The sequence below is a fragment of the Callorhinchus milii genome, unplaced genomic scaffold (assembly GCF_018977255.1).
Source record: "Callorhinchus milii isolate IMCB2004 unplaced genomic scaffold, IMCB_Cmil_1.0 Scaffold4, whole genome shotgun sequence".
NCBI lineage: Eukaryota > Metazoa > Chordata > Chondrichthyes > Chimaeriformes > Callorhinchidae > Callorhinchus > Callorhinchus milii.
Genome location: NW_024704745.1, coordinates 15,961,160 through 15,972,086, shown reverse-complemented (window position 1 = coordinate 15,972,086; position 10,927 = coordinate 15,961,160). Strand labels below are relative to the sequence as shown.

General features: G+C 37.1%; 1 protein-coding gene across 1 annotated transcript in view; it reads left to right on the top strand.

Moving 5' to 3' along the window:
- Positions 1-10,927, top strand: part of ercc5 (excision repair cross-complementation group 5) — a 42,184-nt gene that overhangs the window by 26,475 nt on the left and 4,782 nt on the right. Inside the window, exons 13-24 of the mRNA XM_042334069.1 lie at positions 614-647; positions 1,818-1,924; positions 2,660-2,835; positions 3,354-3,469; positions 4,437-4,529; positions 5,376-5,436; positions 5,928-6,071; positions 6,158-6,365; positions 6,955-8,004; positions 8,477-8,736; positions 9,175-9,294; positions 10,266-10,479. Of these exons, the coding sequence (XP_042190003.1) occupies positions 614-647; positions 1,818-1,924; positions 2,660-2,835; positions 3,354-3,469; positions 4,437-4,529; positions 5,376-5,436; positions 5,928-6,071; positions 6,158-6,365; positions 6,955-8,004; positions 8,477-8,736; positions 9,175-9,294; positions 10,266-10,479 (2,583 nt within the window). The remainder of the gene's footprint in view (positions 1-613; positions 648-1,817; positions 1,925-2,659; positions 2,836-3,353; positions 3,470-4,436; positions 4,530-5,375; positions 5,437-5,927; positions 6,072-6,157; positions 6,366-6,954; positions 8,005-8,476; positions 8,737-9,174; positions 9,295-10,265; positions 10,480-10,927) is intronic.

Genomic DNA, 10,927 nt, shown 5'->3' with positions numbered 1-10,927 from the left:
AGCGCTTTGGGACGTCCTCCTGACGTGAAAAGCGCTATATCAAATGCAAGGATTATTATTATTATTATTATTTTGCTTAAGAACATAATAATAATAATCATAATCATAGTCCTTGCGTTTGATATAGCGCCGTATCGTGTCTTTGAGACGTTCTCGAAGCGCTTAATAATGATAATAATCTTTGCATATGATACAGGGCCTTTCACGTCTTCGAGACGTCGCAAAGCGCTTCACAGAATAGACTGTAAAGTGAATTGACCGTATATTTGTGGGCGAAACGCGGCGGCCAAATTGCGCACAGCAGCGTCCCCGCAAACGGTCGTGGATTGAAAATGACCAATTTATTGTTTTTTTTTTCTTGAGGGATTAGTGTCAGGCGCCTGGAGTGTGGGAACAAAATTAAATTCAGATTTTTATTTGTAAATCTTGAACATTTCTGCAATAAATTACAAAGGAAATGTACCGGTGATATCACCTTATGTGGAGGGTTTCTGATCTCTGTAAAGCTGAGGGAAAGTGAGTAGGTAAATCAAAACTACCAAATTAATTCCAATGTATTACAATCTTAACCAGGAATAACTTAATTTCGGACTTAATTACATTACTTACTTAGATACATGCTGTGAAGGAACATTAGACACAGACAGGTACAGGGTATCAGAGACATAAGACACAGGTACAGGGGAGATCGGAGACATTAGACACAGGTACAGGGGATCAGAGACATTAGACACAGGTACAGGGGATCAGAGACATTAGACACAGGTACAGGGGAGATTGGAGACATTAGACACAGGTACGGGGGAGATTGGAGACATTAGACACAGGTACAGGGGAGATTGGAGACATTAGACACAGGTACAAGAGAGACCGGAGACATTAGACACAGGTACAGGGGAGATCGGAGACATTAAACACAGGTACAGGGGATCAGAGACATTAGACATATGTAAAGGGGATCAGAGACATTAGGTACAGGTACAGGGGAGAGTCATTAGACACAGGTATGGGGGAGATCAGAGACATTAGACACAGGTACAAGGGAGATCAGAAACATTAACCACAGGTACAGGGGAGATTAGAGACATTAAACACAGGTACGGGGGAGATCAGAGTCATTAGACCCAGGTACGGGGGAGATCAGAGACATTAGACACAGATTCAGAGGAAATCAAAGACATTTAACAAAGGTGCCGGGTAGAGATATTAGACAGATACAGGGGAGAGATATTAGATACAGTTACAGGGGAGAGCAGAGACATTAGACACAAGTACAGTGGAGGAGGGATAGCAGAGACATTAAACACAGATACAGGTGTGGGGGGGTGGGGGGATGGGACATGAAACAGGAAAGCTTCTGCTTGTCTTGTCCCACCATTGTAAAGCAAGTTTTCAACCATTCTGACCCTGCTCTCTGGAACTCCATCATAAGGATACATCACGCCCTCCTTTTGCATCTTTAAAGTTTGCCTCATCCAAGCTAATGGTCATCTTTCCTTCTCCTTTTCCCCCTCTCCCTCCCCCCCCCCCCCCCCCCCAGCAGCTCAGGCTCTGTGAAGCTCTTTAAGACATTCACTGAATATATAAAAGGCACTATATGAATGTAAAATTGTTGTTGATGGCAGAACCTTGTACTTTTAACAATGCCAAACTTCAATTCTGGGATACACATTTGAAGCGAAAAGAATATTTCTCAATCATAGAGTAACACTTGAAATGCCTGAATGTATATATATACCGTAGTGAGTTTTTTTTTCTTAAAATTCATGTACTTTTATCTTTGATACTTTAATTTTATTCTTTGCAGAATGCTGAAGAGTGAATTTCAGCTTTGCCATGGGTGTTCAAGGACTGTGGAAATTGTTGGAGTGCACAAGACAGCCCATAAATCCAGAAACTCTGGAAGGAAAAATACTTGCTGTTGGTATCCTTTCAATAGCTGGTTTTAGATACTGGCAGTAAATCTGCTCATTTCAAAGATGGGATAAGAAAGCAAATAATCTTTAATTTTGCAATTAAGTAAGTTTCTGTGCCTTATACATATTATCAAGAACACAGGATTGCTAAAATAAATGACTACATTTTTGTGAAAGCTGTTGAGTCTAGGATCTAGGTTTGACTATGTTCTTCATGTGGTTCAGTTTAAATAGGCTTACCCCATGGAGGAGGCTTTGAGGTTAGATTTAAAACGGTTCATTATGTGGAAATCTCTTATTGAGACAAGTGAGAGGAGGCATGGTACCAAAGAGTTATGGTGCCTCAGTGCATCATGCCATTGAGGGAAAATGTACAGGATCAAGCCGTCAAAAGCTGGGTTTGTCTTCATCCGGAGAAATGGAAAGTCAAATAGTGGGATAACTTGAATATTGAAACAGTTCAAGGTAGTATATATAGAATATGTATTCTATGTATACACATAGAATTAGTCATAACTAATAGTGAGTGAAAACGTGAGAGAAAAAAAGGTGGGATGTATATGGAATGTGAGTTATTTTCAGCGCTGTGAGTGGATAGTAATTTTTCCTATTTGTTGCATTTTGTAATTTCTGTGCAGTTATAAATTGATCGCTTTCTTGGTAATTAAAACTTTTAAATTTCCTTTATTAAATGTAATTTTTAACACCCTAGTTTAAAGATTTTTCTTAGCAACCGGCAAAAGATATCAGCATTTGGTTAAATCAAGCAGTGAAAGGAGCACGGGATCGCCATGGAAATGCTATACATAATGCCCACCTTCTGACTTTGTTCCATCGACTTTGCAAGTTGTTGTTTCATCGAATAAGACCGATATTCGTCTTTGATGGAAAAGCACCTTTGCTCAAGAAACAGACTTTAGTAGGTCCTTTACAGTAATCAGTTTGTCAATAGTGACTATAAGTTTATTGTATTTTAATTTTTTTTATTACTCTAAATCTATTTGTTTAAAAAAGTATTTTATTTACCCCTTTTAGGAACTTTGACGGGTTATACCACAAAGGTGAACCTTTTAGGAAGCTTTATAATTTTTTTGAGCAACTTAAGAACTAATTTACTTTTTAAGGGACTAAATGTCACATGGGTTAGAACACTGGTATTTCATCTCTGAGATTGAATCCAACCAATGGATTTTTAAAATAAATAACTTTAAAAAATAACTTTAACAATAAGTTTAATGCACATAGGACATCTTTACAAAATTGATTCATAGTTCATCAGGAGATATATATTTCTTTGGCAATTTTTTTCAAAAACAGTCATTTATGTTGCCATTTTCTATTAACTGAGACTATAGGATCAACATTCTATATCCAACTTGTGCCCAGTCTTGTAGAATAGTAGTCCCTTGGTTAATCTGAAGTTTTTATTTACATTAGGCCAACAGACGTCAAAGAAAGGAACTGGCAACTAGAGAAAGCAAGAAAACTACAGATAAGTTATTGAAAACCATCTTGAAGAGACAAGCTCTAAAAAATGCTTTAGGAAGCAAAAGGTTGGTAATGTGCTTTGAGTTTAAGATGTTTACATTTCAAAAGGCACAAATGATTTTGAGCATTTGTACACATTTTAAAATTTATGACAATGTGTTATTCCTCATAAGCAAGTAAGCAGTGAATTAGTGCCATAAGAAATCCTGGAATGCCAAAAGACTCTTTCACGCATTTTCTTGTTCTTTCTTGTTTGTTCTTTCCTCAGACAATGTAAATGCTATCTTATCATCGGCATCACCTTACTCAGTCTATCTCTGGGTGAATAAATGGTATAGTTACTCACTGATCTATAAAAGTAATAAAGCAAAAACTCAATAATATTTATCTCTACCATTCAATCATAGCCAGCTTCTCTCTATCATTCTACTGTCCTTCCTCCAGTAACTGGTCACACTTAGTGGTGCTGTTCACCAAAGCTGTACATGTGTAAAGGTACAACAAGAGACAAGTGATATTTCTCTCACAAGTCTTTCCCCCTCCTCACATTAGGAGGAAGTTGAGAACCCCGTAAAAATACTCTGAATTCAAAGATCTTGGAGATTGAACCTGTGCCCCACCATTCCTTGATGCTGGGTGCTTCTAAGAGCTATGACAGTGATCTGTAGATTTGGTACTGATAGTGTTTTAAAATCGGGTATGTAGTTGGAAATGGAGCAGTGGGACACAATTTTTAATTTTCCCTTTTTGAAAATGGTCACTAATGTTGCTACATCCTTTTAAGACTGTGACTGTTAAAACTAAATTAAAAAGGATGTTGTTAGAAACTTTTGAGACTGTAACACTTAATACCCAACTAGGAATCAGACCAACAAAGTGTTGCTCAAAATAAAGAAATTAAAGAGCCAGGAGAGGGAATAGAAATTGAACATCAAATCTGCTAATGGTAAATTCTAATATTTGAAATTTATTGAGTAAAGAAAACAATTTCAAGTTCTGGAAAGTCATTGATCTTCCAAACTTTGACTGCAGTGAGGAGATCGTTCCAAGTCTTTCCCAAGTCCGAAAAGAAGAAATTGATGACATTTATGTATTACCTCCATTGGAGAAGAAAGAAGAGAACAGGTTTGACATTTTGTCTTTTGCTTCATTTATTTAGTTCTATTTACATTAGATTCAAATCCAGGGAAAACGTGTGAATTCCTGTGGAATCCAACAATTAAGGATCCACAACAAAAGTTCCATTACTATGATTGCTAGTGAAAATGGGATTTATTGAATTAAACCGCTACACATTTTCGGCCAGGATTGTACTTTATCCAGAACATTTACACTATTTGAGTTCTCTGAAACCCTATGATCTGTATGTGTAGATATAATAATACTGTAATAATAATTAATAATCCTTACATATGGTATAACTCCTTTTACATTGGGAGGACATCTCAAAGCACTTCACAAGATATACTGATCATCTTCCGGACCATCTGATAGAAACATCCTGTAATTTGAGGGATGATTTTTTAAAAAAAGAAAATAAATTATTTTGGTATTCAGGTGATTTGACGGTGGAAGAGTTCATGGTGGATGTTCCATTGAAAGTAATATGAAGTCATGAGTGTGTAATTTTCCTGCCTTTTCCACTGTAGCATAAAATGTGTGGATCTTTTTTTTAAAAAACCACTATGACAGGCATATTTATTAAGTTGCTCAATCAAAGAGTTGCTTAATAAAAGAGTTTGATTACAATCCAAAACAGTAAGTGTGAATGATGGCGATGATCAATATTCATTGTGTGAATAGCAAAAGCAGTTTGTCAATTTAACTGCATATGAAAGAAAAACATTTTCATTATGTTCAGTATAATATGTGCTAGAAATGCTAAATCAATAAGCTTTACTTTTGAGGGGATATTGGCACATCGGCTCCTCTATGACTTGTTTACTTGTGTGTTCTTATACTGCTTTGCAGTTCCGATGAGGAGGCAGAAAAGGAATGGGAGGAACGAGTGAATAATAGAAAACTATTGCAGGTGAAAAGTTTTCATTTTGAAATGAATTATATATAAACCTATATATACTTGTTTGCAATACAACCTCATGCCAGCTAAAGTAACCTTACATTGTTCTTTCTAAATTCTTATTTAATTGGGGAAAATTCTTCAAAATAATTTGGAGCCACATTTTAAATATTGAAATATCTCACTGAATCATGCCAGAAGTTAAACTGATAATATTTACATAAGCTTAACTGATACGTTTACAGTTTAAAACCTATCAACATCATAATTGTAATAATGGATTCTTTAGTTGCCTGAATTTTAATGAGGATTTCACACCAAACTCAATGCTATTCTTACCCAATGTGTCCAATGCATGTACACATGCAATTCTGAAAAAAATAAAGGGCAGATAATACAAACTGGCTACAAAGTATGATTTGTGCATTGTCAGTATTTAATTGTATTTAGTGAAATGCAAAGTATTGGCTCATTTATTTAATATTGTTTATTCCCCTGTTTAGAATGAATTTCTTGAGAATCCTCATTCTATAGACATTGAATCAGAAGATTTTGCAAGTCTCCCTCCCGAAATGAGACATGAAATCCTGTCTGATCTCAAAGAGTTCACTAAGCGTCAAAGAACTCTGATCTATTCTATGCCTGAGGTGTGTTCCACATCTTTATTGACCTTGTTGATGTTTTATGTCTGAGCACAAACACTTTTTAAAAGCCTTGGTACGTTTCTTCAAAGGAATCAACTGATTTTTCCCAGTACCAGCTGACGGGTCTCCTTAAACGGAACAAGCTAAATCAACACATTGAGGGGATTCAGAAGGAGATGAATGAACAGTACTCGGGGCAAATTCAACTTCAGTACAACAAAGAGGGTGGATTTGTGAAGGATGTAGAAACTAGACGGCTTGTGTCAGAAGACTCTACACACTATATTTTGCTAAAAGGTATGAGACGTCTTGTAGACGCGATAATGCACTATATCAAATGCAAGTATTATTATTGTATAGCAAGCATTCGTTACAAGTAAACGAGTACCATAATTTCTTTCTCATTAATTTACTCCCCTAACTTTTACACCTTTTGGGACGCTTTTGTTGTTTTCCTTCTACTGGGTTCCATGGCTGCCATCTGCCTCCACGAGCTCCCCCATATGGCCATTTTTCAAGTGTGAGCCTGATGAACGTTAGCTGCAATTCAACAGTGAAGGAGCTGTGCTGCACAGAGTCATTTCACATGCATATTGCAGTAATCAGTCAGTAAACCACACTTATAATATCCATGCTTATATATGTATTTTTGTATTACTTCCAAGATACAAAAGAGCCAAACAATTGCTTGGATTCATCTTGATCCTGGTTTTGTAATTCTAAAATCTTCTATTAAAGTTAAAGCCATGTCTAAGTTATGTGCAATGTAACTCAATACAATGTCATTTTTCAAGTGCAGCATTGAAATTAGCATTGAATTTAAACTTAGCATTGACTAAAATAATGTTTGATGGAAACTAAATAAGTTACAATATTTAATTTTCAGGGCTCAAGTCAAAGAATACTGAAAATGAAGAACCTGGTTTACAAACTGCTACGAATCTACAGAAAACAAACAGCTCAACTTCAACATCAGTGGGTCCACACAGTGATCAGAAGCCCTGTGTAGCCTCACGTCCACCATCATCTCCGACAGACAGAGCAGCCAAAGCTACCACATCTGACAATGACGGCAGTGTTGCTGCTGCTGCTCCTCCTTCCCCACGGACTTTGATTGCGATACAGGCAGCCATGCTCGAAAGCAGCTCAGACGAAGAAACTGAATCAACAGAAAATAAGTTACTTTTTCGCAACCAAGACTGGCCACAGCACTCAACCAATGTTGCCGCAACAAACATGAACGTGTCACCAAGGACGTATCGAGCCATTCAGGATGCTTTAGAAGATGATGAAATAACAACAGAGACGGGATGGGATAGTCTCAACAAATGCAACAGTTCTAGAAAACGACCTGCTTTAAGCAGCAGTTCAGAGGATGACAGTGAAAACAAGCTGCTCAAAACGTCTGTGAATGCACAGAATTCGTCAAGTGAACAGACGATCTCCCAAACTGTTGGTTTAAAAGATCAAAGCTGTGTTGAACCAAAAGAAGGTTCTATAACAAGTTCCCAGAACACTTTAACCAAAGTAGAAAATCAAAGTGCTAGCAGTGTTGCGTCAAATGCAGTGGACACTGTTAAGATTGAACAGAATATTCAAGAATTAGATTTTCAGTCTCTTGAAGTTATTAAAAAACCTGAGGATCCTGACTTAATAAATTCAACAGATGGACAAACCAGCTTTAGCAATGGTGAATATATTCATCTTCGTGAAAAAGTTCTGTCCAGCGAATCTAAAAATGCAAACAATGCAGCATCTCCAAAGCCTCCTTTCCCTATCACTCCAGTTCCCACCCAGGCTGTCATTTTTCTAAAACCTGAGATACAAGATTTGAACAATTCCGTTCCCATTGCAGATCAGAAGCAAGGATCTGTGGAAGAAGCCCTTGATCGTGGGAAAATGCAGATTAATATTGGATCCGAGAGTGATTCTGATGGTATGTTTTTCTACTGTATTCCTGTGATATTCTGAACTTGATGAACTGTGTACAAGACCTAAAACACTAGAATGGCAAATCAGTCAATACAATAAATGTAGAAAGATACACAATTCTGTGCCTCTTCTATAAACTTGAAATCAGTTGAAAGCCCTGCCATCAATCATTTAGATTAGGAGTGTCAGCCATTGGGCTCATAGTTTATATATAGGGTTTGAATGCTCATCCTAACCCAGAAATGGGAGTGCAACTAACTAAGCTAGGCTGACATTTGTTTCTAGATGTAAATAAAGACAATAAGAATGTTTTTTCTCACCAGTTCCTGAAATGGTACAAGTAAAGTGCATGACAAAGTTTGATACGATTCTTTCCAAAGGAAACAAGAAGTACATCACTCTGTTCTGTAATTAATAAATGAGTCTATTTATTCTGTTCCTGTTCAAGTATGAATACTTTTTGCTTTGATATTTAGATAGTTTCATTGAAGTTGATGACACCAGTAAAGTGGGCTCAAGCAGCGATGTCTTTCCTTCTGATACCTTTACAACTTCCAGTTGTGAAAGTGAATCCAAGCCAGCTCCTACTGGTGGTACGCAATCTTCAGAAACCATAGAGAAAGATACTGAAGAACTGTCTCAAATCCTTACTCTCAGTCCTTTAGAAGTAGAGGAACCAGTTCCACAGGAGATGATTGAGGAAACTGAGGAGAACGCGTGGGATGATATTGATCTGGTAAAACTGGATTATCTTCGATTTTTGTTTGTTTTGCTATATCAAATGCAAGGATTATTATTTTGTTTTGGAATTCATTAAAAACTCAGTTTTTAATGAAATATGGGTTGTTTCTGATCACATATGGGTGTGATCTGTATCAATATAGGCCACGAAGTAAGTGTGGATTCACTGAATTTACCTGTCCTCTTAACTACAGTCCATGTACAACCCAGGGGGAATGGGGAGTTTTTGTTTAAACGTGTGGCTCATGTATTAATTTCAGTAAAGAATGAATATACTTGAAAGTTGTGTATTCTTTCCAATTTGGGAAATATTTGACAAGTGTAATTTGCTGTGTTTTTTTTATTCTTCCATTAAGTAGCTATTCGTCTTTTTAACTAATTCTATCTTCTAGAAGAGCATCATTAGCTGTTGAGTTCTACTTGTGTGTTACAGGAGGAGATCGAGGCACTGGAGGACAACCTGTTTGTAGAACAGTCAAATCTCCAGACTCAAAAGCGGCGGCAAGAACAAATGGCTGCCACTGTCACAGGACAGATGTACTTAGAAAGCCAGGTAATAACAGTAATAACTTTGGGGTTATATTAATAGAGGCCTGGCATATACTGCATGATTTCTCTGATATTTGCCTGGAGTTAAAATATACCAATTGGAAATGGATGATTTGTTTTACCTTGTAAAAATTCACAGTTTAAGAACTTGTATCTAATATTTTCCAGCTCACTCTGACCTTGTAAATAAATCCTAGATGAGTCTTAAGTTCTCCAACTCAACGTCAACAAAACTGAGACTATCCTGCTTTGCTCCCATCAGCGCCTCTTCATCTCCGTTGCTGACTGTATTAATTTTCCCAGTTGCTCACTCCAACTCGTGTAGCCTGTGAAGAACCTACATTTTGCTTAACTGACAATTCTTTAAACCTTTCATCCTAGCTCTGATGAAATCAGCTTTCCTCTATCTACACAATATCACCCGCTCCTGCTACTATTTCCATCTTCCACCCCTATTATGGGTAATTACTCTCTGTAATTCTCTGTTCCAAAATTCCTCTTACTCACTCCTTCCCTGTCTTGTTTTAAAAGCTGTTCAAAGACCTAGTTCTTTGTCTGTACCTTCTGAATACTGAACCTCAATAAACAGCACAAGAGGCTAAGTGATTAAATAACTAAAGTGTGTGCTGAGTTTTCTATAACATGATTTGTTTCTCAGATAGTCATCTGGCAGGTGCTATATTCAATAATTTTCTTTTTAAATTATAATTAGATTAAATGTTTATACGTCACAAATAGTTTTGGTCTCTAAAATACAAAGTGACTTCAGTCCAGTGCTAAATCATTGTGGGCAAAACTCCCAGAAATATTTTGATTCAATTTGTAGTGACAGAAATTCATGATTAATACAAAAATAGCTGTTTTTAACAAATTGAAAACTGATGGTTAGTCTTTCATGTCTACAACGCATCATTTGTATGCTTAGGGTATTTTTTAGCATTTAATGGTCACTGTGTGTGCTCTGTTCTCTTATAGGAGTTGCTACGGCTTTTTGGCGTTCCTTACATTGTTGCTCCCATGGAAGCAGAAGCTCAATGTGCCTTTTTGGACATGACCGATCAAACCAATGGGACAATCACTGATGATAGTGATGTATGGCTATTTGGAGCACGACATGTGTATAAGAATTTCTTCAGTCAAGATAAGTATGTGGAATACTACCAGTATGTCCACATTCATAACCAGCTGGGTGAGTAAGGAGACTTTGTTTTTATAAACATAAAATACATTAAATGTGAGACAGAGGGTAAACCAGTGATAAGGTGCCTCTGTAGAGGACAAGTTTGCTTATAATACGAGTTACTGTTGGAACCCCAGTTAGTGGAAGTGCAGTACACTTCCAGGCGCCCACAAAGTATACAGTCAATTCACTTTACAATATATTCTGTGAAGCACTTTGAGACGTCCACGCAATGAGGCTTTATATCAAATGCAAATGCAAGGATTATTAGGTGGGGTCCTGTAGCTCAGTGGTTAGAGCGCTCGCTTTGCAAGTGAGAGACCCGACTTCAATTCCAGGCAGGGCAAACCCTTGGGCAAGTTTCCTTATTCCACACGCCTAATAATAATCCCTCCAAAACCAAAAACAATAATAAATTGGTCATTTTCAATCCACGACTGTTTGTGGGACATTGTTG